The sequence below is a fragment of the Tachysurus fulvidraco genome, chromosome 16 (genome assembly GCF_022655615.1).
Source record: "Tachysurus fulvidraco isolate hzauxx_2018 chromosome 16, HZAU_PFXX_2.0, whole genome shotgun sequence".
In the NCBI taxonomy this organism is placed as follows: Eukaryota; Metazoa; Chordata; class Actinopteri; order Siluriformes; family Bagridae; genus Tachysurus; species Tachysurus fulvidraco.
The window spans coordinates 18,832,468-18,858,528 of record NC_062533.1 but is presented as its reverse complement, the minus strand read 5'-3'; the positions used below and the strand labels follow the sequence as shown (position 1 = coordinate 18,858,528).

Below are 26,061 nucleotides of genomic sequence, written 5' to 3'. Positions count from 1 at the left end.
GGAGGATGCATGAACACACACACGTACATACACATGCATACATACATACACAAACAAAACCACACACACACACACACACACACACACACACACACACACACACACACGGGGTACAAAAAGGAGAGCTAAGACACTTGTTTTTGCCTTTTCACTGTGTAGACTTTGCACTGTATGGAAGAAGCCTTTTGCTTTTACTACCAACTCTGAGTCTGAGTGTGTTTTATACCTCTACTGACACCACACTCTCAAACTCAAAAGTGATCTATCTGAATCTCTCTGATTGTTATGAAATTATTTAAAAATGATGCTATGTTTTTATTTCGAGGATAATTAATGCTTCATGTTGTAAACTCTCACGTGTGTGTGTGTGTGTGTGTGTGTGTGTGTGTGTGTGTGTGTGTGTGTGTGTGTGTGTGTGTGTGTGTGTGTGTGTGTGTGTGTGAGAGAGAGAGTGTGTGTGTGTGTACCTCAGTTTCTCCAGTGTACAGTGTGGATCCTTTAGTCCATCAGAGAGCAGCTTCACTCCTGAATCCTGCAGTTTATTGTTACTCAGGTTCAGTTCTCTCAGACTGGAGGAGTTTGAGCTGAGAACTGAGGACAGAACTCTACAGCTTTTCTTTGTCAGATTACACTGAAACAGACTGGAAGAGAAATGATGAGATGTTTGATTTATAGTGAAATGAGGAGTTACCATCAGTGAGAAATAAAGTGTCTACCTGAACACAATGAGCTCTGATACAGGTTAGAAATCTGGGTGTAATAGTCGACTCTGACCTCAGCTTTGTTCCTCACATCAATAATAACGGACCTATAAACTACATTACCATAATCCAATATTGGAAGAACTGTCGTTTTAACCGAAAGCTGTTTAGAAGAACGTGTAAAAGTTCTGTGAAAGCGAGCAGCCTACAAACACTACACTCTGATCTGTGTTCAAGATTCTACAACCAACACTGCAGATAAAGTGCATTTTATTACAGAAAATAAAGAATTATACAGCTGTACACTACCAGTTAATAACATGACTAAACTAGTCGTACTTTACACTGAGTTATATGTTGGATTTCACATAGACGCTAAAACTGTTGGTGTGTGTTGTTCTCTGTGCTCGTACAGGTACAAATCTGTCACCTCCAGACCTCTGATTTTACACACACACTGGTTCAGGTGTTTGGTGTGGACCTGAGTACAGGTGGAGTGTTCACACACGTCCGAACACATCCAAACTAAAGAGAAAGGTTAAATTTTTTAACATTATAAACGGTTCTTGATCATGATTTGTATTTTTTATAAAATATAGTGTAAAAATCTATCATCTATCATAAACAATGTAAATACAGGATATTAGAAAGAACATGGTACTATTTACAACAGATGTGACTGTTACTATTTCAACACAGCTTAGTGAACCCTTCTTTCTTCACAGAGTAAATGGGATCATGTCTTTCATGCCCCCACAACTGAGAAGTGAACGTGGGGTTTTCTTCTCAAATCTGAGCTCCTTCCCTGTTTACAGAGTGACGTCACATCAACACGACTGCACACAGCATCAGAAAGAAGTCAAGAAGTCAAACTTCTTACCTTTAAATGAGTGACAGTATTAGCTTTAGATGGATCAACATACAGACATATTTGTTTGTTAAATCTAAAACACTGACTATACACATAGCAGGGAAATCTAACCCACCTTGTAGGTAAAAATCTAACACAACACTACTGTGTGTTACACTAAAGGATTTGTGTAGGTGGGCTTCAGGTGGGTATAAGTGACATGGTAGAATGTAGTGTACCAATATGTAATATTTTATCTTATTTTAATATTTTAAAGATGATTAGAGTAAGTATTAACAAACATTAATCCAAACCGTGCAGTTCAGTGTTACATTAAAATAATAAACCATGCAGTAATACATTTATAAATAAAAATACTCACTCAGATTTTCTGGAGGCTTTGACCACTGGCAGCAGCCTAAGAAGACATTCATGCGACAGAGCATATTCCCTCAAAATAAACACATCCAGATTCTGTTCTGAGCTCAGTAACACAAACCCCAGAGCTGAACACTGAGCAGGAGAGAGTCTGGTTCCACTGAGACGACTGTCACCTCCTATGTTCAGGTAAGTTTGTACTTCCTGCACTAGAGAATGATCATTCAGTTCATTCAGACAGTGGAACAGATTGATGGATTTCTCTGGAGATGGATTCTCCCTGATCTTCTCCTTGATGTACTTCACTGTTTCCTGTTTGCTGTGAGATCTGCATCCTGTCTGTGGCATTAAGTCTCGTAAAAGAGTTTGATTGGACTCCAGTGAGAGACCCAGAAGGAAGCGGAGGAACAGGTCCAGGTGTCCATTCTCACTCTGTAAGGCCTTGTCCACTTCACTCCTGAGGAGATCAGACATGTTTGGATTTCTGAAGGAATTAAAAAGTCCGGTGCTTTTCTCCACATTTGTATTTCTTAAAATAAAGCAGAAAAATACATAAAAAGCAGCCAGAAACTCCTGAACACTCAGATGTACGAAGCTGAACACCTTCCCCAGGTGAAGACCAAACTCCTCTCTGAAGATCTGGGTACACACTCCTGAGTACACGGACACTTCTCTGACATCAATGCCACACTCTCTCAGGTCTTCCTCATAGAAGATCAGGTTTCCTTTCTCCAGCTGCTGGAAAGCCAGTTTTCCCAGTGCCATGATAGTCTCTCTGGTCTGCTGAGGATCAGGGTCACATTTCTGATGGTACTTTTGGTCTTTGTGTTTGATCTGAAAGATCAGGAAGTGTGTGAACATTTGAGTCAGAGTCTTGGGGATCTCTCCACCCTCTGCTTCACCCAAAATTCTCTCTAGAACAGTGGCTGAGATCCAGCAGAAGACTGGGATGTGGCACATGATGTAGAGGCTCCTTGAAGACTTCAGGTGTGTGATGATTTTATTGGCCAGGCTCTGGTCACTGATCCTCTTCCTGAAGTACTCCTCTTTCTGAGGATCACTGAAGCCTCGCACCTCTGTTACCTGGTCTACACACTCAGGAGGGATCTGATTGGCTGCTCCTGGTCTTGTGGTTATCCAGAGGAGAGCAGAGGGAAGCAGATTCCCCTTGATGAGGTTCGTCAGCAGCACATCCACTGAGGCTGACTCTGTCACATCACACAATATCTTATTCTTCTGGAAATTTAGAGGAAGTCGACACTCATCCAGACCATCAAAGATCAACACCACTTTGTAGGAGTCACAGTCTATTGATTCTAGTTTTCTTATATCTGGACAGCTTTCTTATTCATTACACACTTTAAACACAACACACACATTACACACTTTAAACACAACACACACATTACACACTTTAAAAACAACACACACACCTTGAATATAGAGTCCAGCTGATTTCTGCTGATGTTTGATTTTTGTGGTCTGTGAACAAACAAAACCCATCATGTAATATGGACTATATGTATTCATAGCTGCACAAATCACACACTAATAAATACAGAGACAAAAATTTAACACTATCCTCTTAACACAATACACTGATTTCAGTATTTCCTAACTGACACCAACATGTTCAGAAACAAATGTTTGAATAAATGAATAAAACATTTATATAGTCATTAATGTCCCAGGTGTAAATGTTCTTCTGTAGCACCAAAGACCCTCCAGCTCAGGGACTGCAAACTGAACTGAACTCTTAAAGCACTTTTCCTCACTGCCAGTCCGAGAGCTGCAGCACTGCACAGTTTAGTGTTTTACTGCTTCAACACCTGATAAAGCTCATGAAGGGCTTCATAATGAGACAAGTGAGTTTGATCATGTGGAACACTGCTGTAAAACACCTCACTATACTGACCTCACATCAGTAGAACTGTCTCTGGCTCTGAAGTGTATGGGATGATCCATTGACTCGTCACTCTTCATGGACACACAGCTGGGTTCTGGTGAGTCTGATCTCTTTCCCTCCTTCATTCTATAATTACAACAGAAATATCAGCAATAATTAATACTCTGCTGTCTCAGCACTGTTAAACAATGTGTTCATCATTAAACACCAATAATTCCATCTTTTTCACTCAGATCCAGTCTGTACACTTATTCAAACAGGAGACAGGTCTCATAAATCAGGAATTACTCTGATATCAGGAGTCCCAATCACAGCTAACTGACTCAGCTGGGTCTTAAAGCCTGTAGAGTTACTGACACAAATCTATGCTGCTCTTATGCTCCACATTACACAGTCCTTTTTACTCTTCTCTCAGTGAATAATCTGTCTAAACTGTTCTTAGATCAGATCAGTGATATATTCACTGCTATTAAACACTTTAAAGCAAAGTTGAGTTCCTGTGTTAACTAGTGAGTGTTTAGAGATACAGATGCAGGGCTGTCAAGTGTCACGCATTGAGTGACAGTCACGCATTTGGGTATTTTGTCACGCTCTCCCGCCACACATCGTATTTCTCATGCAGAAAAGACTATTTATCATATCTTTAATATGCCGCAGGACCCAAAATGTATCAGTCTGCACCGCTGTCTCTGGAACCGATTCAATTTTATTTTGTTAAATTGCGGTCAGTACCTTCTTACCAAACACAACAACTCCCTATTATTTGTATTTATTTATTTATTGTTTTGTGTGTGTGTGTGTGTGTGTGTGAGGGGGGGGGGGGGTGTCACGCTTGCCTGTCTTCAAAACTTGAGAGCCCTGCAGATGTGTTCCCATGAGACGGTGTGTATTTATTGCTGGTGAATGTAAAAGTAAGTCACCTCTTGTCTTTCTTTAAGTCCTGTTTTCCAGACACACTCATGTTGGAGGTCATGTCTCCGTCTCCAGATTACAGCAGGATACACGTTTACGTCACTACAACATCGGTGTGTCAAATTAAACCCTGAATCAGCACAGAGTTCACTTACAGGAAATAGTCACGCTATCAAGTTATAAAACGACCTGTGTACATTAAAGCTTCAGTACAAACCCACAAAACTCTTCTGTATCTAGTGTCACTTCAGTGTGTTTATATATTAGAGCTTTAGATACTCACTGTGTTTTTACTCCTGAAATCTTTTAGTTTTCACTCGCCACAAAATGGAGCTGCTGACTTTCACTTCCATTACAGTTTATACTGCAGAGGGGGAAGGGCAGACACACACACATACACACATACACACATTAACACACAAAAACACACGTGCACCCACACACACACACACACACACACACACACACACACACACACACACACACACACACACAGACACACATACACACATTAACACACAAAAACACACAAAAACACACACACACACACACACACACACACACATTAACATACAAACACAGACACACAGACACACACACACACACACACACACACACACATTACACACATTAACAGACATGCACATTAGCACACATACATTAACACACACTTTAACACACACACATTAACACACAAACACATTAACACATTAACACACACAAGCATTAACACACACACATTAACACACATTTACATTTACAGCATGTGACAGACTCTCTTATACAGAGCGACGTACATAAGTGCTTAAATCTCTAACATTGTACACATTAATGCTGCTCACTAGGTTACATACTTAAGATACCATGAGTTTAAAACATTTGTTCAAAGTTACAATGAAAAAGTGTCAAAGTTTTTTTTTTTATAAATGCAAAAGATAAGGAAAGAAGTGCTAGTTGAAGTGTTTCCTGAATAAGTAGGTCTTCAATCGCCGCTTGAAAATAGCCAGTGACTCAGCTGTCCGGACCTCTAGGGGAAGTCTTGTATACTCACCTCTTACCCTGAGAGATGGTGGGACCAGTCGAGCAGTGCTGGTAGATCTGAGGGTGCGGGGTGCAGTGTGAGGAGTGATGAGGACTTTGAGGTAAGAGAGAATGGTCCGTCTTTGACTTTGTAGGCCAGCATCAATGTTTTGAATGTGGAGGGATCGCAGCAGCTTTGTGTTATGCGAGAACTTTGGCAGGTTGAAAAGTGCAGCTGCATTTTGGATCATTTGCACACACACACACACACACACACACACACACACACACACACACACACACACACACACAGAGAGAGAGAGAGAGAGAGACACGCTCACATATTAGGGATGTGTGTGTCAGATTTATTTATTATAACTCGAGCTCCATCATCTGGCTAAAATTCTCTCTCTCTCTCTTTCTCTCTCTCTCTCTCTCTCTCTCTCTCACACACACACACACACACACACACACACACACACACACACACACACACACACACACACACACACACACAGAGAGAGTAAGACTTGTATTAATACTCAGGACATCACAGTACTGCTGAATCGTGTACACTGATTGGTCCGAAGGGGTTGATTATTTTTCTGTAGCAGCAGCTATTGCAGGTTTTATAGAACTAAATGGAACTAAATGAGTCTCCAGTGTCAGATTAATCCTGTACCTGTACCTGTACCTGTACTGTACCTGTTCCTGTACCTGTTCCTGTACCTTGTGGTTGAGGAAGCAGATCATTCTTTCTGGAAGGTTCCTGATACTTTTCAGTCCTTTTACACCTGCTAGCTGTCGGATTCTCAGCCTGCAGAGCTGCAGCAATCTATGAGGAAGCACTGAAGAAGAGGACGAGGAGAAACAGGTTAATGGTGAAGAGGAACATCCCAAGCTTCTCAGGAACTGAGGTGGAAATAAAAACTTGGTCCTCATGTCTTTTTTCAGTGTAAAGGTCAGGATTAAAACCTACAGCTGTAATAAATAATTAAAATATTATGAATAATTTATTTAAAATAATTTATTGGTTCAGGATCACAAGAGAAGAAAAACATGAAAGGGAACAAACCAAGAATCTATCAGAGAGAAGACAATGCCAGATTATTAATTACACAACACCATACAAAACTACACAACACAAAACTACACAAAACAACACACAACACCATACAAAACAACACAACACTACACTAAACAATATCACACAAAACCATACAAATCCTCACAACACTAAACATCACAAAACACAAAACATACAAAACTACACAACACTTTATAAAATAACTCAACACTACACAAAACAACACAACACTCACTACATAAAACAACAGAAAACTACACAAAATTTCACTAAACAACATCACACAACACCATACAAAACTACACAATACTACACAAAACACTACAATGCTACACGACACTACACAAAACAACACAACAATATACAACACAATACTACAGATCACCAGCACAATACACAAAATAACACAACAATTCTGACTTAATAGGAAGGTGCTGAATGTGTTAAATGAGTAAACACTGTAATAAGGCCTGCACCGAATGGGGGTCCAAACTTTTCAACACAGTAATATTTGTTTTTTTCCGGGAGATGTTTCTCCACACCGAGCTGCTGGTTCATTTGGATGTACAGAATGTACCTGCTTAGTCTCTGATGTGTGTCCAGGAATCATCAGTGATTGAACCCCAGCCCTCAGGCATCGGGTCTGGGACAGGGTATGCCGACCTGCCTCCCTAGTCTTAGATGAGGGCACAGGCAACCACACTAACCCTCCTTACTGCCCTGAGTGAGCTAGGAGGTGGTTGGGTGCGGCTGGAAGATGACCCAGGCTGCGTGCCTGAAACTCCCTGAATGCTGCCGACTGGCATTTTACCTCCTGGTGCCTGTCAATGACAATAATAATAATAATAATAATAATAATAATAATAATAATAATAATAATAATAATAATAATAATAATAACAACTTTATTTTCTATAGTGCCTTTAACCTTAGGTCTCAAAGCGCTTCACAGAACAAAAAGGAAACATGCAGTTATACAAATAATATAAGTTAAAATAAGTAAAATATAAAAACACACAAAAATAAAAACATGCTATCAAAACAAGTAACAAAATCAAATTCAAATAAAAGCTACCCTATGAAAATAAGCTTTACGGGAGGATTTAAAGACACTAAGGGATTCTGCTTGCCTAATCTGAACATGCAAGGAATTCCAGAGTCTTGGAGCTATAGATGAAAATGCCTTATCGCCCATAGATTTAAGACGGGTATGAGGGACGATTAAAAGGCCAGACTTTGTACGGGGCTAAAAGCTCAGTAAGGTAGTGAGGAACCAAACCAGTCAAAGCTTTGTAGGTAAGCATGAGAACTTTGAAATCCACCCGATGTCTGACTGGGAGCCAATGTAAGGACTCCAAAACTGTGATGTGATCCCTTGCCCTGGTTCCAGTCAGGATTTGGGCGGCTGAATTTTGGACCAGTTGTAATTTATTTAGGGTAGCATTTGAAACCCCGACCAGCAAAGCATTACAATAATCAATGCGGGAAAACACAAAGATATTGATCGGCTTTTCAGCCACCTGGAGTGACAGCATAGAACGCAATTGAAATGTTTTTCAAATGAAAGAATGATGTCTTTACAGTGTTCTGAACATGGGGAACAAATGTTAATTGTGCATCAAATATTACCCCTAAATTATTTACTTTTATTTGGAATTCTAGTGTAGTGCCATCCACACTTAGAGATTAAGACCCAGCATTGCATAATTAGTAGGGTGAACCAATGAGTACTACCTCTGACTTGTCACTGTTAAGACACAATAAATGTCCAGACATCCATTTTTTTTATCTCAGAGATACATTGTGAGAGAAAAGACACAGCCACCTTAACATCAGGTTTTGAATCTGCACAAAAGTGAAAATTGAGACCAAGTGATCTTAAAAGTTGACCCAATGGATAAATGTAAATGCTAAAAAGTAAGGGTCCCAAGATTGATTGTTGAGGAACACCAGATTTCACAACATCAATATCAGACCTGTAACCACCCATAGTAATGAACTGCTTTTGATCTGAAAGATAAAACCAGCTCAGTGCAGTCCCAGAGACACCAAACACAGACTCTAACCAAGTAAGTAAAATTGAATGCAAAGTAAAAATGCGGCACTGAGATCAAGAAGAATCAAGTTAGAAAGACTGCCAGAATCAGAAGCTATTAGCAAGTCATTAGTGACCTTAACTAAAGCTGTGGAGTTTACGGAATCCAGATTGAAAGGGCTCAAAAAGATTGTTTGTAGTTCGATGAGATTTCAATTGATTAGCAACAATTTGCTCTAAGAGTTTGGAGATAATTAGAAGATTGGATATGGGGCGGAAATTACTGAGATTATCGAAGTTGATATTATTTTTTTTTTTGGTACGGGGGTCACAGCAGCAATTTTAAATACCGCTGGCATCACACCAGTACACAAAGAATCATTGATAATGCTTAATACAGCCGGACATAAGGTGATAAAACATGATTGAAACAGCCTGGTTGGTACAGGTTCAACAATTGAAGTGGCAGCTTTCAATTTTGAAACCACATTGCAAAGGGAATTCAAGTCCATTGCGGAGAAGTTTGAGAGATGGATACCAGAAAATTTTGAAGCTATTGATGCTTTGAAGGAGAAACAGATATAGGAAGAGACAAAATAATACATTCAAGAGTGTAATCAATCTTGGAGCTAAAAAATTCAAGAAACCTATTACAAAGGTGAGTTGAGGCAGAACCAGTCAAAGAGTTATTAAATTTAAATAGTTTATTGATGGAATGAAACAATTGTCTCAGGTTATTCTGATTGTTATCAACAATCTGTGCAAAATAAGCAGATCTTGCTGCTGCAATTTTAGTCTTATATTCAAGTAAGCGGTTTTTCCATGCCACTGATAGACAGTCAGGCCAGACACACGCCACCTACGCTCCATTGTATGACATGATGTCTTCATTGCACGCAGATCATCATTAAACCAGGGAGAGGATCGTCCAAAGGAAATGGATCGTAATTTCAAAGGGGCAAATAAATACAGGCCAGATGAGAGAACAGAGTTCACCATAAATACTTTGTCTTTCAATGCAGCAGATGGAGAAAAACAACTTAAAGAAGAGTTAATGTATTCAGCAAAATCAGAGGGGTCCATAGATCTCCATTTGCGATACTTTATGTGTGATGAGTCACACATGTATGCTCATGTCAAGCAGTTCTATATTAAAATAGGCAGCAAGATGATCAGATAGTCCTAGGTCAGAGGTGGACAACTGGGACACAAATGAACCATTTAGGATCACTAAATCAAGAGTGTGGCCTTTATTATGAGTAGGACAGTCCACTAGCTGGTTCAAATCAAAACTTTCAAATAGAGATGAAAAGTCTTTTGTTGTTATAGAATCGTTTATGTCTATGTGGATGTTAAAGTCACCCAAAATGAGAAATCTCTCAAATTTGAGGCACAATAAGTCACTGCGTCGCTGAACAAGCTGTTGTAAAAAATCTTAGTAGAAATATTTACTTTTAATTGGGCAACTTTGTTACTTTTAATTTGGCAATTTCTCTTATAATTTGTTGGCTGATTGACCACAATAAAGAAGTCATTCTCATCCAGGTCTGAGGAGTTCTCTCAGTAGTTTTGTAGTAATTATAGAGTTAACAGTTAAGTCTAACTAAAACAGTCTTTAGTAACCAAAAAGTCTAAGTGTGGAGATCACCCTGCGATGTGTCGACTTGGAGATCGGCTCTGAGTTCTGACAAAGCCCTGAGGTGACACCGGGGTGTCCAGGAGAGAGGACCTATCCTTATCTTTAATATCAGTTAAATTGAGCCACAGGTGCCCCCCCTATGGAGCGGTCCATCTGCTTTGTGGTAGGCCTTCAAAACTGCCATGGTGTCCAGGGCCTCACCTGCTTGGCCTGCTTCCGTATACGGCTTACCCACAAGGGTTGAAGTAGTCCTACAAGGCTTGGATGGAAGGCAGGTTTCCTCCATGCAGGTGATGTAGGTGAGAGATAGCCCGTAAGGGTCTCTTCAATCCCAGGCATCGCCCCATACCATGGCTTTCAAGCACTATAATTGCTGAATAGTCAGACATGGCAGGAGGATACTTCAGCATGGAGGTCTGGGAAAAAATGGCAGCTGCCTGCGTGAAGGTGACCTGCGGCCTGAAATTAGAAAGCAGTCATCTAGCTTAGAATAGATGACATTAACTCCCTCTTCATGCCAATCTAAATTTAACCTAGATAGAGCACGTGTCACCACCTCAAGGAGCATTCCGAACACCACCGATTGTGTCAGCTGTTTAGTGGGGGAAATCCCCTTCCTACCCGCATCGAGCTTCTCAAAGCCCGATGTGGAAAGCAGCATGCTCTCTTCCGGGTTGGGAGAAATCACAGTGAATTTCACAGTGAATCACAGAGAAATCACTCCTGAAACCGAAACCGAGCAAACAGAGTCAGGGGAGAGAGCAAGAGAATGGGAATGCCTCTCTCTTGCTCCGCTTCCGCTAACTCAACCTACAAACCCCATGATCGAATCAACAACCTACAAACCCCATGCTCCTCTCCCAAACAAACAACGCAAAGAAAGTGCATGTCATCCCCCGTGATAAAGCGGGGGCACGGATGGATGCAACTCTTAACATGTTTTAACATATTTTGTCTCTCTGCACTAAACTGACATGACAAACAATTTACACACATACACAGAGTGCTTCCTGAACAGAAAGAAGCTGGAGTAATGTGACGTAGATGCCCTAATATGGACTCACTTCGTCACATGTCCTTCCCGAGCCATTAAATTGACTTCCTCACAGAAGCTTTCCCATAGCGGCAGCACTGACACAGCGTCGAGTTCCATCAAAAGGGAACAAGAAATACATTGTGCCCTTTGCTGGAATTAAATTGGCAACTTCCCTCCACCACCTATTGGGAAAAGTAAAATAAGTAAATATAAATAGATTTGGGTGTAAAACAATCAATTTTAAAATTTTAAAATGTTTTAAAAAGAATTGCAATAGTTAGGTGAATTGATTTTTTCCCCTCAGCCCTACTGGTCAGCTTCTTTCTCCACTATCATCAATAATGTCAGCTGTGAAGCCTAAACATTTTTACCACAGAGCACAAACTCCCCCAGCCATCGTCACATAATATCTCTGGTAGTGATGCTCACTGTCAAGTCAACTCAAGTCGTCTAGTCACTTTTATTGTCACATGACCACAGCACATGTGCCTTGGTGAGTGAAATTATTGGGAGCAAACTCCAGAAATCGCAGAACAAATTACATATAGTAATTAAACAGAAATTAAGAACATTTTAAGAACAGTTTACATACGGGTGAATATGTGCAAAATGCTCAATACCAGGTGAAATGTGCAATTGTGAAAAAGATGCAATATGCTTATATATAGTCAGTACACATAGTGTACTATTAGACATATTTACAATGCACTACACATTATGTACATTATATACTTTGCAGAAGTTTCCACACTGCCTGGCTGTCTGCTAGTGGTGTCAACCTCGCACAAATCTCCCGGCAGGTGCCAACCCGTGGAGATCCGTGCAAGGAAGAGGAGCAGGCACAGACCCTACTGCTCCCTGAAATGCCGGAGGCGGCGGGGCAGGCAGTAGGGGAGCCTGAACGCAGCCAACTGGCATTTTACCTCCTGGTGCCTGTCGATGACAGTACTCACTGCATCGCCGAACAAGCCCTTAGGTGACACCAGGCATGCAGGAGAGAGGACCTATCATTATCTTTAATATTAGTTAAATTGAGCCACAGGTGCCTCTCTGTAGCACCTCTCCTCCATGCAGGCGATGTAGGTGAGAGATCAATCCCAGGCATCGCCCCATACCATGGCTTTCAATCCCTATACTGGCTGAATTGTCAGACATAGCAGGAAAATTTGGGCGCTGAAAGTGGATTTCTCCAAGACCTCGACACCTCGGCATGGAGGTCTGGGAAAAGCGGCAGCCGCCTGCGGCCTGAAGTCAGAAAGCGGTCATCTAGCTTATAACAGATGACACTTACTTCCTCTTCAGGCCAATCTAATTTTAGCCTAGACACAGTGCGTGTCATCGCCTCGAGGAGCTCCTCGAACGCCACTGATTGTGTGGCTGTTCAGAGGTGGGAAGCTCCTCCCCACCCACATTGAGGTTTTTCAGAGCCTGACATGGAAAGCAGCATGCTCACGAATAACAGCGCGAGCTCCCAAAACCTAAACCGAGAGAACAGAGTTAGGGGAGATGGAAAGAGAAAGGGGAAAAACCTGCCTCTTGCTCCATTTCCACTAATTCAACCTGCAAAAATACAGCCAGGTGGGATCGGAGAGTACAAAGATTGAATCCCTCACAATGCATGCGGCCAGCTGTTCAGCTAATGGCCTCCAGTACCCAGTGCGCCAGGCGCTGCTTGGAAACCGGATTACCCTTATTCCGGCCAACAACACAGACTAAAATGGTGGATGAGTTACTCCACGAGCTAGAGCGGTGGACATAAGTCCACAAGGCCCTCACTGGCAAATGCAGCCTCTCCTTTTCCGCTGACTCATGGGGTGGGGGACAGTTGGCCCGCATTTTGACCAGACAGCCAGACATCCTGGGCACCTTAGGGACATATCCTGTGCCCTGGGGTGCAGAACAGCCTTGGACATGCCAGGGGAAAAATTCTAATAGCCAAGGCTAGGAGCAGAGCCAACTTCAGGGTCAGAAACTTCTCAGAGGATGACTCCATGGGCTCCAAGGGGGGCTTCCAGCAGGAGTGGTCTGCAGGAAGGCCTCAGCCACCTGACACCATGCAGAAAGCAAGAGACCAGAGGGTGCCTACCCAAAGAGGCCAGGTACATGGTTCGCAGTAATGACAGCCACGTACACCTTTAAAATAGATGGGGACAGGCCCTGAGAAAAGCAAGTCTGCAGGAACTCCAGCACTGTACCGAGCAGGCAGTGAACTGGATCCTGACAGTGTTCATTGAACCATAGGCGAAAAAGCCTCCACTTCAGAGCAAATAACTTTCTAGTGTAGGGAACCCTAGCATTCAGTAGAGTCTCAGTTAACTCAGATGAAAGGCCTGCCTCTAGGAACTGGTCCCCCTCAGGGGCCAGGCCAGAAGCTTCCACATGTCGGGGCAGGGGTGTAGGATTGCCCCCTGCATCTGAGAGAGAAGATCCTCCCTGATGGGAACCTCCCATGGAGTGCCGCTCAGGAGGGAGGCTAGGACCATGAATCTATTCAAGAGGGCTAATGAGGGGCAACTAGGAGAAGGTGATGGCGCACTCTGGCTTGGACTTGCAGGAGAAGAGCTACCGGAGGGAAGGCACACAGACCTCCCCCCACCTGAAAATCTCTCCAGCGTGGGGGTGGAGACATCACTCCCCAGGCTTCCCCACTGCCCTGGGATGAAAATCGCTCTCAGTGAAAGGAACCTGGTCTCTGCCCAGAGCAGAATCTGCTGCGCCAACCTGAAATGGGGGAACAAACACAGACCGCCCTGATGACGAATATGGGAAACCACCACAGTGCTGTCTAAGACATGGCAGCCCATGAGGTGTTAGAAACACATCCCTCATCTCCAGGCAAATAATGTGCCATGAGTGATAAGGGCCCTCTCATAGACCATCCAAGGCCGTTCCCTGGCCCAAAGGTGAGGCGTCCGTCGAAAGAGACATGCCTCTAGAGTAGGACCCAAGGCCAGGACCCGGGGTCTTTTCCACATAAGAAAGGTACAAAGCCCACAATGAGTAACCCTTATAACCCAGAGGGGATGTCTGCAAAGATGAAAGCCTTCACACCTAAGCCAGAGTTAGAATGGCCTCATGTGAAGCAGACCAGAAGGGATAATGTTGGCTACTGCTGACATGAGGCCGAGCACCCTCTGTGCCTCAGCGACAGAGAGTCTTTGGCCTAGCTGAATAGCTTTCACTGCTGAAAAGATCGAAGCCACCCAAGTGGAAGACAGATGTGCCAGCATCGTAGTAGAGTCCCAAACTAGCCCAAGAAAGGTGGTTCTCTGAGAAGGAGAAAGCACACACTTGTCTGGGTTCAACCTGAGGCCTAGAGACCTCATATGGGCAAGCACAGCATCTCAATGACTGGCCGCCATAGCCTTTGACTGGGCCAGAATGAGCCAGTTGTCCAGGTAATTCATTACATGGATGCCCTGGTGACACAATGGTGCTGGGGAAGCGTCCATGCACTTTGTGGTGAAAGGACTAGGCCAAAAGGAAGAACACAATACTGGTACATTTCACCCCCAAAAGTGAACCTGAGGAACGTTCTGTGCTCTGGCAGAATGCCTATGTGAAAATAATCGTCTTCGAGGTCGATCATCACAAACCAGTCTTTGGACCTGATCTGGGACATGATAACATTGAGCGTGAGCATCTTGAACCTGTAAGTCTTCAGAGTACAGTTCAGAGACCACAGGTCCAAAATCGAATGCATCCCCCCGTCCTTCTTGGGAACAACAAAATATTGGCAGTAAAGCTGGAGTCCCGCTCTGGGAGGGGAACATGCTCTATGGCCCCTTTCCTCAGGATCAAGAGAAGTTCCTCTTGGAGGAACACTGTCTGGTGCCTGCCAACGATCATGGGCAAACCACCCTGAATATATGGAGGACAGGAGGAGACCTGGATACAGTAGCCTTTTCTACAGTACCCAGGACCCACTGAGACACACCTGGAAGAAGTTTCCTGCTTGTCTGATAGTGGTGTCAACCTCATGCAGACCTCCCCGGTGCCCTGAAACAGCTCACTGGCAGGTGCTAATCCAGGGAGATCTGTGCAATGAAGAGGAGCAGGCATAGACCCTACTGCTCCCTGACACACCGGAGGTGGCGGGGCAGGCAGTAGGGGAGACTTATTGAATGTGAAGCTCTGAAGGAAGGCATCTGGTCTGGGCCTGGGTTCGCTGACCGGCCTCCCTAGTCTTCGACGAAGGGGGGCACGGGTAGCCACACTAACCCTCCTTATTGCTCTGAGTGAGCTAGGAGGGGGTTGGGTGTGGATGGAAGATGACCCAGACTGCTTGTCGGGACGAGGGAGAAACTCCCTGAATGCCGCCGACTGGCATTTTACCTCCTGGTGCCTGTCGACGACAGTTCGCACTGCGTCGCCAAACAAGCTCTGAGGTGACCCCGGGGCGTCCAGGAGAGAGGACTTATCCTTATCTTTTATATCAGTTAAATTGAGGCACAGGTGCCTTCGTGGCAACCACATCCATTTGTGAATAGAAATTTTAGGAGTGGAGTAACTGCCATATCATGTGTAACTGCCATACAACGTGCACCTGGTTATCCTTTTATCTCATCCAATACTATAAAGAAACAAAGGGAAATTAATGCAGCAAAAAGAGAGAAACAAAATAAAAGACAACAAAGACAGAGAGCAAGGAAAAAGAAAGCTGTGGAAAATAAACTAAAAGAAATGGGGAAATTGTTATTTGACATAAAGAAATTGAATATATCTGATTAAAACTGTAAAGAAAAAGACCTAGAAGGAACCTGATTCAACCCAAAGAGGAACAAACACTGTACCTAGACAGTTGGGTCAAGACCCATCACCTTGCTAAAAGAAGATTATAGAATTGTTATAAGTTTTCTTTTTCATTTCATAAAATGACAAGTATCATTTACCTTTATATGAATGTATGTAACCATTATGTGGTTAAGAAATTATATAATCTTCATGTTTAGATATTAAGACAGAGAGTAACAGTGAAAGCTTAAAAAGGAAATCACAAGGTTTTTTGTCAGCGGCTTTGTGTCAGTAGAATAAGAACACACAATCATGATGTTTTGCAAAAGTATGAGATCATGAGATCTGATGGTATGCTGACAGAGGCAGAATGACCTTTATGACATCATACTAATAAATGGTATAAATAGGGTCTTAGAACCAGTTATAGGTGTGCATTCACCTTGAGGCAAGCTCATTGTGTTATACTTTGTGCTTGCTTAAGGAGAGTCATCAGGAGAACAAACGCAGGCTTACATTTGGAAAGTGTTTCTTGGTTTGTTTTATCTTTGCATTTTACTTATTTCTACTTACGCTAGAATTGTTTGACTATTTGAAGGAGATTTTTGTTTGTAATTTTCTTTTATTTTACCTTACATATATCACACACATCTATTTGTATTACATTACTTTTAATAAAAACAAGGCCTCCTGACGATCCTGAAAAGACAAAAACGTCTAAGTCTGACTCCTTCATCTAAAGATTCAATCAATAAAATAGGTAGAAGAATTTGGAGCAGAACCTTTGTTAGAAGACAGAGGGACTTCGAAGGACATCTGCATTCAAGGTAAGAGCAACTCTAATTGTTGATCTTGTGTTTTCAATACTAACCCGTGCAAACTAGGACACATCCTTTAGTGGGATTGTGGAAGGGTTTCCTACGCAATCCGAAAACAAGTGTCACTAAAGGGCACATATGTCAGTATAATTACTTCACATTGCATGGCCTATGGAGCAGGCCGTCTGCTTTATGGCACAGAGCACAAAGTCAGTGGCTCGGTGGAGATCAGATAACACCTGAGGTCCCAACCCCTGGCCACCATCAAGCTCTGTCAGCAGGTCAGCCTGGTAGGCCTGCAAAACTGCCATGGTGTGCAGGGTCACACCTGCTTGGCCTGCTGCCATGTAGGCCCTACCCACAAGAGCTGAAGTAATCCTACAAGGCTTCAATGGAAGGCAGGTTTCCTTCATAAGGGTGATGTAGGTGAGAGAGAGCCCATAATCGTCTCTTAAATCCGAGGCATTGCACCATACCATGGCTTTCAAGCCCTATAATGGCTGAATAGCTTAGAACAGACACTAACTTCCTCTTCAAGCCAATCTAATTTGAACGCCGCTGATTGTGTCAGCTGTTCAGAGGGGGAAAGCCCCTCCCCACACGCATCGAGCTGCTCAGAGCCTGACGTGGAAAGCAGCATGCTCTCTTCCGGGTTGGGAGAAATCGCAGTGCAAGCTCTCGAAACTAAGCGAATGGAGTCAGGGGAGAGGGCAAGAGAAAGGGAATACCTGTCTCACTCCGCTTCTGCTAACTCAACCCGCGGACCCAATGATCGAAGCCACCAAGCTGCCTCAGCGGATGTGGGACCCGAACTACGAGGCGCAAGCAGAGCTTAAAATACAGCCAGGCGGGATCGGAGAGTACGCAGAGGGAATCCCTCACAATGCGAGCATCCGGCTCCCTCGAGAGCCGAACAGACATGCTCCTCTCCCAAACAAACAATGCAAAGAGAGTGCGTGATAAAGTGGGGGCACAAATGCATGCAATTCAACATGCTTTAACATATTTAGTCGTTCCTCACTAGACAGACAGGACAAACAATTGACACACATACACAGAGCGCTTCCTGAAGACAAATTAATCTGGAGTAATGAGACGTAGATGCTTTTATATGGACTTACTGGCGCGTACTCACTTCATCACATGTCCTTCATGAGCCATTAAATTGCCATGTACACACAGAGCTTCAGACAACTTCCTCACAGAAGCATTCCTATAGCGTCAGCACTGATGCACCATCGAATTCCCTCAAAAGGGAACAAAAAATACATTGTGCCTTTTGCTGGAATTAATTGGTATCTTCCTTCCACCACCTCTTAGAAAAATTAAAATAAGTAAATATAAATAGATTCTGGTGTAAAAGAAGCAATATTAAAATTGTTTTAAAAAGAATTGCAATAGTTAGGTGAATTGATTTTTATCCCCTCAGACCTACTGGTCAGCTTCTTTCTCCACTACCATCACTAATGTCAGCTGTGAAGCCTAAACATTTTTTTTACCACAGAGCACAAACTCCCCCAGCCATCGTCACATAATATCTCTGGTAGTCTGGTGTTTAATCTAGATTATGTATTAATGTTCAGTTACATCCATAGCAGCCAGAGAGACAAAACAAGGTTTATGGATCTACTATAATATACTTCACTGTGATTGATATTATCTCATCCATGGTGGATTCTTGTCACATGTCCAGTATTCCTGGGATAGACTCCCGATCCACAGCAACCCTGTGGTTGAACATGAAATGAGGTACACAGATGTACATAGTTAAGAGTCAGTCTAGGGTTATATTTTACAGAGTAATCAGTTCAGGATTCAAGGACTTGGTATATTTAATAGGACCAGGAATGACAGACACACAGAAAGGTTCCAACAAAAGACTGTTGGTATATTGTTAAACACTGCTATGAGGATTGAGCCGAGCCTTTAATCTTTATTGTACTGGTTATCAGGAACAAAGCCGATCCTGACCTTCCTGGGGCCCTAAGCAAAATTCTGCTAAGGGGCCCTCCTACCTGACCCGTGAACTATGTGAACCATTTGCCACTGTGGTGGAAATTTCTAATCTTAAGATGTTCATAAGGCTTTGTTCTATGCTTGTACCCTCAGTGCGTCATGACCAGAGACTGACATCGTCATCAGTAGGTTTTGTTAAGATTATGACAAGGGTAGTAGGGACTGGGGACCATAAACAATGTCCTATAGGTCCTCTAGAAGACCTTGGCCTGGTCAGATTATCTTGAACAGGAGATGCATGAGATGTTGAGCCAATGATTGATGATGTTTTGCTTTTACATATCTTCTGTTCTTCTTGGGTTCTGTCTATAAAACCTTGATGTAATCAATGATCTTGGCCCTTCATCTCTCATGCTACATGTGGAGTGTTGGGTCCTGCTTCGCAGCTGAGCACAATAAATTGTGTAACCTTTTTTACTCTTGCTCGTGTCTACCAGTGTTATACTTTATTCTTTAAATCCCTCGAACCTCAGAACTTCCACAACACCACACATTCACACTTGACAGCATCTCCTCTACTAACAAATTTCAGCATAGCACCTGTAAGTTATAGATAACTACTATTATTCATTATATAAGCGGCATTAGGCCCCACTTAAACTGCCTCCCTTAGATTCCTCTTTATTCATTTCAAATATAAAATACTACTTATAATATGACTTGTCTCTTGCAATATTCAATAGTAGATTCTTGAATATTCAATAGCAGATATCATCAACTATGTTTTTAATACTGTAAAATGAATTCCTCATATCAAAAATATGGTTACTACTAAAAATTACACTCTTAATATTTACATTTTAAGTATTGAAAACTGAATTCTTGATATCAAAAATCCATATCACGTGAATCCATCCATCCATCCATTTTCTACCGCTTATCCCGGGCCGGGTCGCGGGGGCAGCAGTCTAAGCAGGGACACCCAGACTTCCCTCTCCCCAGACACTTCCTCCAGCTCTCCCAGGGGAATACCGAGGCGTTCCCATGCCAGCCGAGAGACATAGTCCCTCCAGCGTGTCCTAGGTCTTCCCCGGGGCCTCCTCCCTGTTGGACATGCCCGGAACACCTCCCCAGGGAGGCGTCCAGGAGGCATCCGAAACAGATGCCCGAGCCACCTCAGCTGACCCCTCTCAATGTGGAGGAGCAGCGGCTCTTCTCTGAGCTCCTCCCGAGTGACTGAGCTCCTCACCCTATCTCTAAGGGCTCCCAGCCACCCTGCGGAAGAAACTCATTTCGGCCGCCTGTATCCTTAGCAGAGGGCCCCGAACCCCATACTCCCAGAGCACCCCCCCCACAGGTCACCACGAGGGACACAGTCAAATGCCTTCTCCAGATCCACAAAACACATGTGGACTGGTTGGGCAAACTCCCATGAACCCTCCAGCAACCTGGTGAGGGTATAGAGATGATCATGTGAATGTATTATAGCTAAAATGCTTGCCTGAGATGCATGAGACCAATACTTAATCCCTGATGGTTATTGTTTACTGATGGATGTGTATTCATATTGACCTGGCATTATGTCCATTCCAATGTAAATCCATTGGTTTCCATATTGCATTAACATTGTTGTAACCTTGAGAGACTATAAACATTGCCATTTAGGAGTGCTATCACGCTACTTTTTGTACTGGTCTCCACTTTTTTTTTTCACTTTTCATGGCCAGATGGATAACTCTGCTTCATATTGCCATCTATATAGCAGGGGCAATTCTAGAGTCAGAGCATTAGGGGTGCTGAGCTCCATTTCAGGGGTGCTGAAGCTAAGGTTATGATCAAAAGGCACACTGAGGTGTGTCATTTTAAATGTCTTTATTATTATTATTATTATTATTATTATTATTATTATTATTATTATTATTATTATTCTTGGGCTTTTAACTTTTTATTAAATAACAAATTCCTTTCACAAGATCATTATGGACTGTCCCTAGTCTCTCACCTGATTCTGTCTTTTTTCTTTTAAAGAACTGTCGTATGTCCATTGCTCACTGGCAGGCCACACACACACACACACAGAGAGAGAGAGAGAGAGAGAGAGAGAGAGAGAGAGAGAGTAATGCTAGGAGTTCAGGAGTTACGCCTGGTTCAGGTTAAATCCTCTGTGTGTGAGAAATGAATAAATACAGCAAAATGAGTGTGTTTTCACACATACTGGTGATATACAGTGATCTGTCATTTATTTTCACTCTGGTCCAACCGCCAGGGCTTCATGTTTACATGACTCCCAATTGTTAAAATGCGTATCAAATTAATGATAAACTTTACCAAAAGAGACACACGTATGCACTACACAGGTACACAGTTTCTTTGTCACGCTTCTGTTTTTGTTTCACGCTCTAGCAGTTAATAAACAGAACTGCATGCATCTTGCGGAAGAACATTGTAACCGGCGCTAATTCTCTCCGTTTTTGACTATGGACGAGTCGCGCAGGTCCTGTGCTACTCCACAGTGGTGGTGACTCACTGGACTAAAATATTAATGAAAATTTTAGGGGTGCTGAGCTCCTTTTTAGCCTCGCACATGCTACACAGTAAGCATTAACACACGCTGTAAAATGAGACAGGGGAGGCGGTGTCTTGAGCAACGAACCACCACGGGAGTGTCGCCATAGAGACGCGTCTGCAGAGTACTAGAGGCTGGTGTAGAGGAAATTTTAAATGTCATGAGTGCACCAGCGCACAGGCCTGGACAGGTTTCAGCCGGGAAACGTGAAACGTGGGGTGGGTGCACCACACTCTGGGCAGCTTGAGCCGGACCGCAGCCGGGTTGATCATCTTAGATATAGGGAATGGGCCAACAAAACGGGGAGCCAGCTTCCTACATGCCAGCTTCAACGGGAGGTCTTTGGTGGAAAGCCACACCCGTTGCCCAATACGGTAAGGAGGAGCGGGGCAGCGTCTGCGGTTGGCCCAGCGAGCATATCTCTGAGAGTATCTCAGCAAGGCGAGGCGAGCTCTCCTCCAGACTCGATGACAGCGTCTCACGAGGGCAAAGGCCGAAGGAACTGAGGCTTCAAGCTCCTGAGAGGAGAACAATGGGCCATAACCATAGGCAGCCTGAAAAGTGGACATGCCATGGCAGTAGAGGGCAGAGAGTTATGGACATACTCGACCCATACCAAGTTGGAGGCCCAAGACGAATGATCCTCAGCACAGAGGAGGCGGAGGCCCATCTCCAGCTCCTGGTTGAGCCGTTCCATCTGCCCATTGTATCGAGGTTGAAAACCGGAGGAAAGGCTAATGGAGGCGCCTAAGAGCTGGCAAAATTCCTTCCAAAAATTGGAGGTAAACTGGGGTCCTCTGTCAGAGACTATGTTGGAGCCGGAAAACGTGTTGGAGGAGGAGCAATGCCGTTTCTTTGGCCAAAGGAAGTTTGGTCAGGGGAACAAAATGGATGAGCTTAGAGAAGCAATCGACCACAGAGAGGGTAGTGGAGTAGCCATCAGAAAGAGGAAGACCAGTGACAAAATCAAGCAAAATATTAGACCAAGGTCTGCAAGGGATTGGCAGAGGTCGCAGGAGGCCGGCTGGGTGAGATTGGGAGCTCTTGTGTTGAGCACATACAGGGCAGGCTGCGACAAAGTCCCGTGCGTCACATCTGAGCGAGGACCACCAGAAACATCGCTGGATAACTGATGGGGTCCGAGGGAAACCGGGGTGACAGAAAAGCCTGGAGTTGTGACACCACTGGAGAACTTGGGAACGGAGCTTCCGGACAGTCAGTAGGAATCGGCAGGTTAGACACGGCTTGCTGAACTCTTCTCTCGATCCCGAGTCGGAAAGCCCGAACAGTGACGGAGTGAGGAAGAATAGGCTCAGCGGTGGCTGACGAGAAAGAGCATCTGACTTCCTGTTCTTCATTCCTGGCCAATAAGACAAAGCAAACTTGAATCTGCCAAAGAAGAGTGCCCAACGAGCCTGTCGGGGTTTCAGTCTCTTGGCTGTCCGGAGATACTCGAGATTCTTATGGTCCGTCCAGACCAGAAACGGTTGTTCCGGATGATCAGATGCATCAACCTCAACCACAAATTGTCTTGTGGAATCCGGCAAGGTGAGAATGGGGGCAGAGGTGAAAAGCTGCTTCAGCTTCTGGAAGGCTTGCTCGGCTTGGGGCCCCCATGAGTAGGGTTGAAGTGGAGAAGTCAGCTGGTGCAATGGTGCAGTGACAGAGCTGTAGCCCCGGTTGAATCGGCAATAGAAATTGGCAAATCCCAAAAACTGCTGGAGCTGCTTACATGTTCCAGGGCGGGGCCAATCCCTAACAGCCGTGATTCTGTCAGGGTCCATCCGAACACTCCCTGCTGCCAGAATGAAGCCCAAGAAGGTGGTTGTAGTGACATGGAACTCACATTTCTGAGCCTTCACATACAACTGGTTCTGCAAAAGCCTCTGGAGCACTGCACGGACATGACTGGTGTGTTCCTCGGGTGTGCGAAAAAAGAGGAGGATGTCGTCCAGGTAAACAAACACAAACAGATTTAACATGTCCTGTAAAATGTCATTAACCAGGGCTTGAAACACTGCCGGGGCATTAGTGAGGCCAAAAGGCATCACCAGGCACTCATAATGACCAGTGGGAGTGTTGAGTGCGGTCTTCCATTCGTCACCCTCCCGGATGCGGACTAGGTGATAGGCGTTCCGAAGGTCCAGCTTGGAGAAAAGGGTGGCTCCCTGGAGAAGCTCAAAGGCAGAGGTTATGAGTGGCAATGGGTAGCGATTCTTGATGGTGATGGCATTAAGACCCTGGTAGTCGAGACAGGGCCGTAGAGTACCATCCTTCTTCTCTACAAAGAAAAACCCTGCACAGGCTGGGGATGATGACGGGCAGATAATACCTGACTCCACGGACTCCTGTATATACTGGGTCATGGCTTCCCTTTCAGGCTTGGATAAGTGACAAAGGCACCCCCGAGGGGGGGCAGTGCCTGGCAGGAGGTTGAAAGCACAGTTGTAAGGTCTATGAGGTGGCAGGGAAGTAGCACGAGCTCTACTGAAGACTTGTCCCAGATCATGATATTCAGCAGGCACCAGAGAGAGGTAGGATGGCAGGTCCTCCTTGACTAATAACGGGCGGGGTGTCAAGGTGGTCAGGCAGTGAGCCTGGCAGTAGATTCCCCAACCAAGGACCCGGCCACTGGACCAATCCAAGTGAGGGTTATGTTTCTGGAGCCAAGGTAATGACAAAACATGACATGACAAGGGCGTGAGGTGAGGGGATAACATGGAAAGAGATCCACTCCATGTGTTCATTGGTGATGGAAACCAGCAGGGGTTTGGTGCGGTAGCGGGCTCGGTGAAGGATATGGCCATCCAGGGCCCATACATGGAGACTGGTGGGTAGAGGTTCGGTCTTGATCTCCAGCTGACGCATTAACTCCTCATCGAGGAACATGAAAGCAAATTGTCCCGCCTTGCCACAGTAAAGACAGAGATCGTGGACCCGGCGCCGCTCCTTCCCTGCTGAGGACAGGAGACGCCGTCCTATCTTCATGGGCTGGGGAGGTGGAGGCGAGTGCGATCTGTTAGATTCCGAGCAGGGCTTGACATACGGGTTTCTGGCAGGCAAGTATGATCTGCCAGGTTCAAAATGAGACCTGGCATATGGGGTTCTGGGAGGCCAGGAACAGATTGGGGGTCCCTCCTCTCTTCGTTCCTGGATACGGTTGTCAAGCTCGTCTGGGAGTTCTCGGGCCGCGAGTTCATCCTTCACCTGGGGGGCCAGGCCGCAGTAGAACGCATCGTAGAGCGCCGTGGGGTTCCACCCACTGTCCCCAGCTGCCATGCGAAAATCAATAGCATACTCAGCCACAGTGCGGGACCCATGAGATGATTCAAACAAGGCTCGAGTGGCGTCCATCTTAGGCAGAGTGCAGTCGAAAACCTTGCGCAGCTCAGCCGAAAAGGCATCAAACGAGAAGCAGATGACTGACTGATGTTCCCACTCAGCTGTAGCCCAGATCTTGGCCTTTCCAGATAGCAAAGAGATAATGTACGCTACCTAAGACCTTAGACCGAAGGGAAGGAAGAGGGTTGGAGTTCAAAGATCACCGAGCATTGCATCAAAAAGGCACGGCAAAGTCCCGCCTCGCCAGAGATACGCTCGGGATGTGGCAGATGTGGCTCCCGAATGGGGTTTTGGTTCTGCACGACCACGAGTAGGGGAGGCTGGGCAGGTGGCATCGGAAAACGCGAGAAGGCCTGTTGTGTGGTGAGCATGCTCATTCGCCAAATGAGCTCATTGGTGGATGCAGCTATCTCCTTGAGTTGGCGCTCGTGCGCAGCGGAAGATTTGGACAAGGAGTTGAGCTGGGACTGCAACTCCTCAGATCCTGCTGGGTTCATTTTTGGCCAGATGATACTGTCAGCGAGCAGAGGAGGGTGCAAGGGAGAACCCAAACGCAGGCCAGTGTCCAAAACAGAGGATTTATTGAAATGAAAAAAGGTATAATAATAATAATTATATATATATATATATATATATATATATATATATATATATATATATATATATATATATATATATAAATAATGCACAGAAGATGTAGCCGGGCAGAGTCTAGGGCAGGGGTCGGCAACTCACGTGTCCGGAGCCCCAAGTGGCTCTTTCATCCCTCTGCTGCGGCTCCCTGTAGATTTGGAAAATAAATAATGAATTTAAATTTTTTATTTTTGTTAGTCAATTTTAAAAAAAATTTAATTCTAAATTCTAAGATCATGATGCTCTTGTAACATTAAAATAAACCGTGTTTAATTTTTTTTTTTTTTGGTCGCTCAAAATATACGTCATAACTGCCGACTTGCGAAATCTGACACACAGACGCAGGCGCATTTTTGGTTTGCTGCAGCCGGCAAGTTAAACTTTTTATGTCATGCAGGCTGTCAAGTGTCACGCATTGAGAGTGACAGTCCCGCATTTCGGTCTTTTC

The 26,061-nt window shown here is 44.3% G+C and overlaps 1 protein-coding gene and 1 long non-coding RNA gene across 2 annotated transcripts; both read right to left on the bottom strand.

Annotated features, from left to right (window-relative positions):
* Window positions 1–478: 478 nt before the first annotated feature.
* LOC125139029 (NLR family CARD domain-containing protein 3-like) lies at window positions 479–2,748 on the bottom strand (the record flags this gene model as incomplete). Its single annotated transcript, XM_047801813.1, has 2 exons — window positions 479–641; window positions 1,934–2,748. Coding segments are annotated over 2 exons (978 nt in total), but the record flags the coding sequence as incomplete, so codon positions are not given.
* A 397-nt stretch (window positions 2,749–3,145) lies between these two features.
* On the bottom strand, window positions 3,146–4,917 carry LOC125139032. The gene is made up of 3 exons (XR_007138143.1): window positions 4,756–4,917; window positions 3,845–3,961; window positions 3,146–3,411 (listed from the first exon to the last, which is right to left on the bottom strand). It is a non-coding gene; the product is annotated as an uncharacterized LOC125139032 (long non-coding RNA).
* Window positions 4,918–26,061: the final 21,144 nt, after the last annotated feature.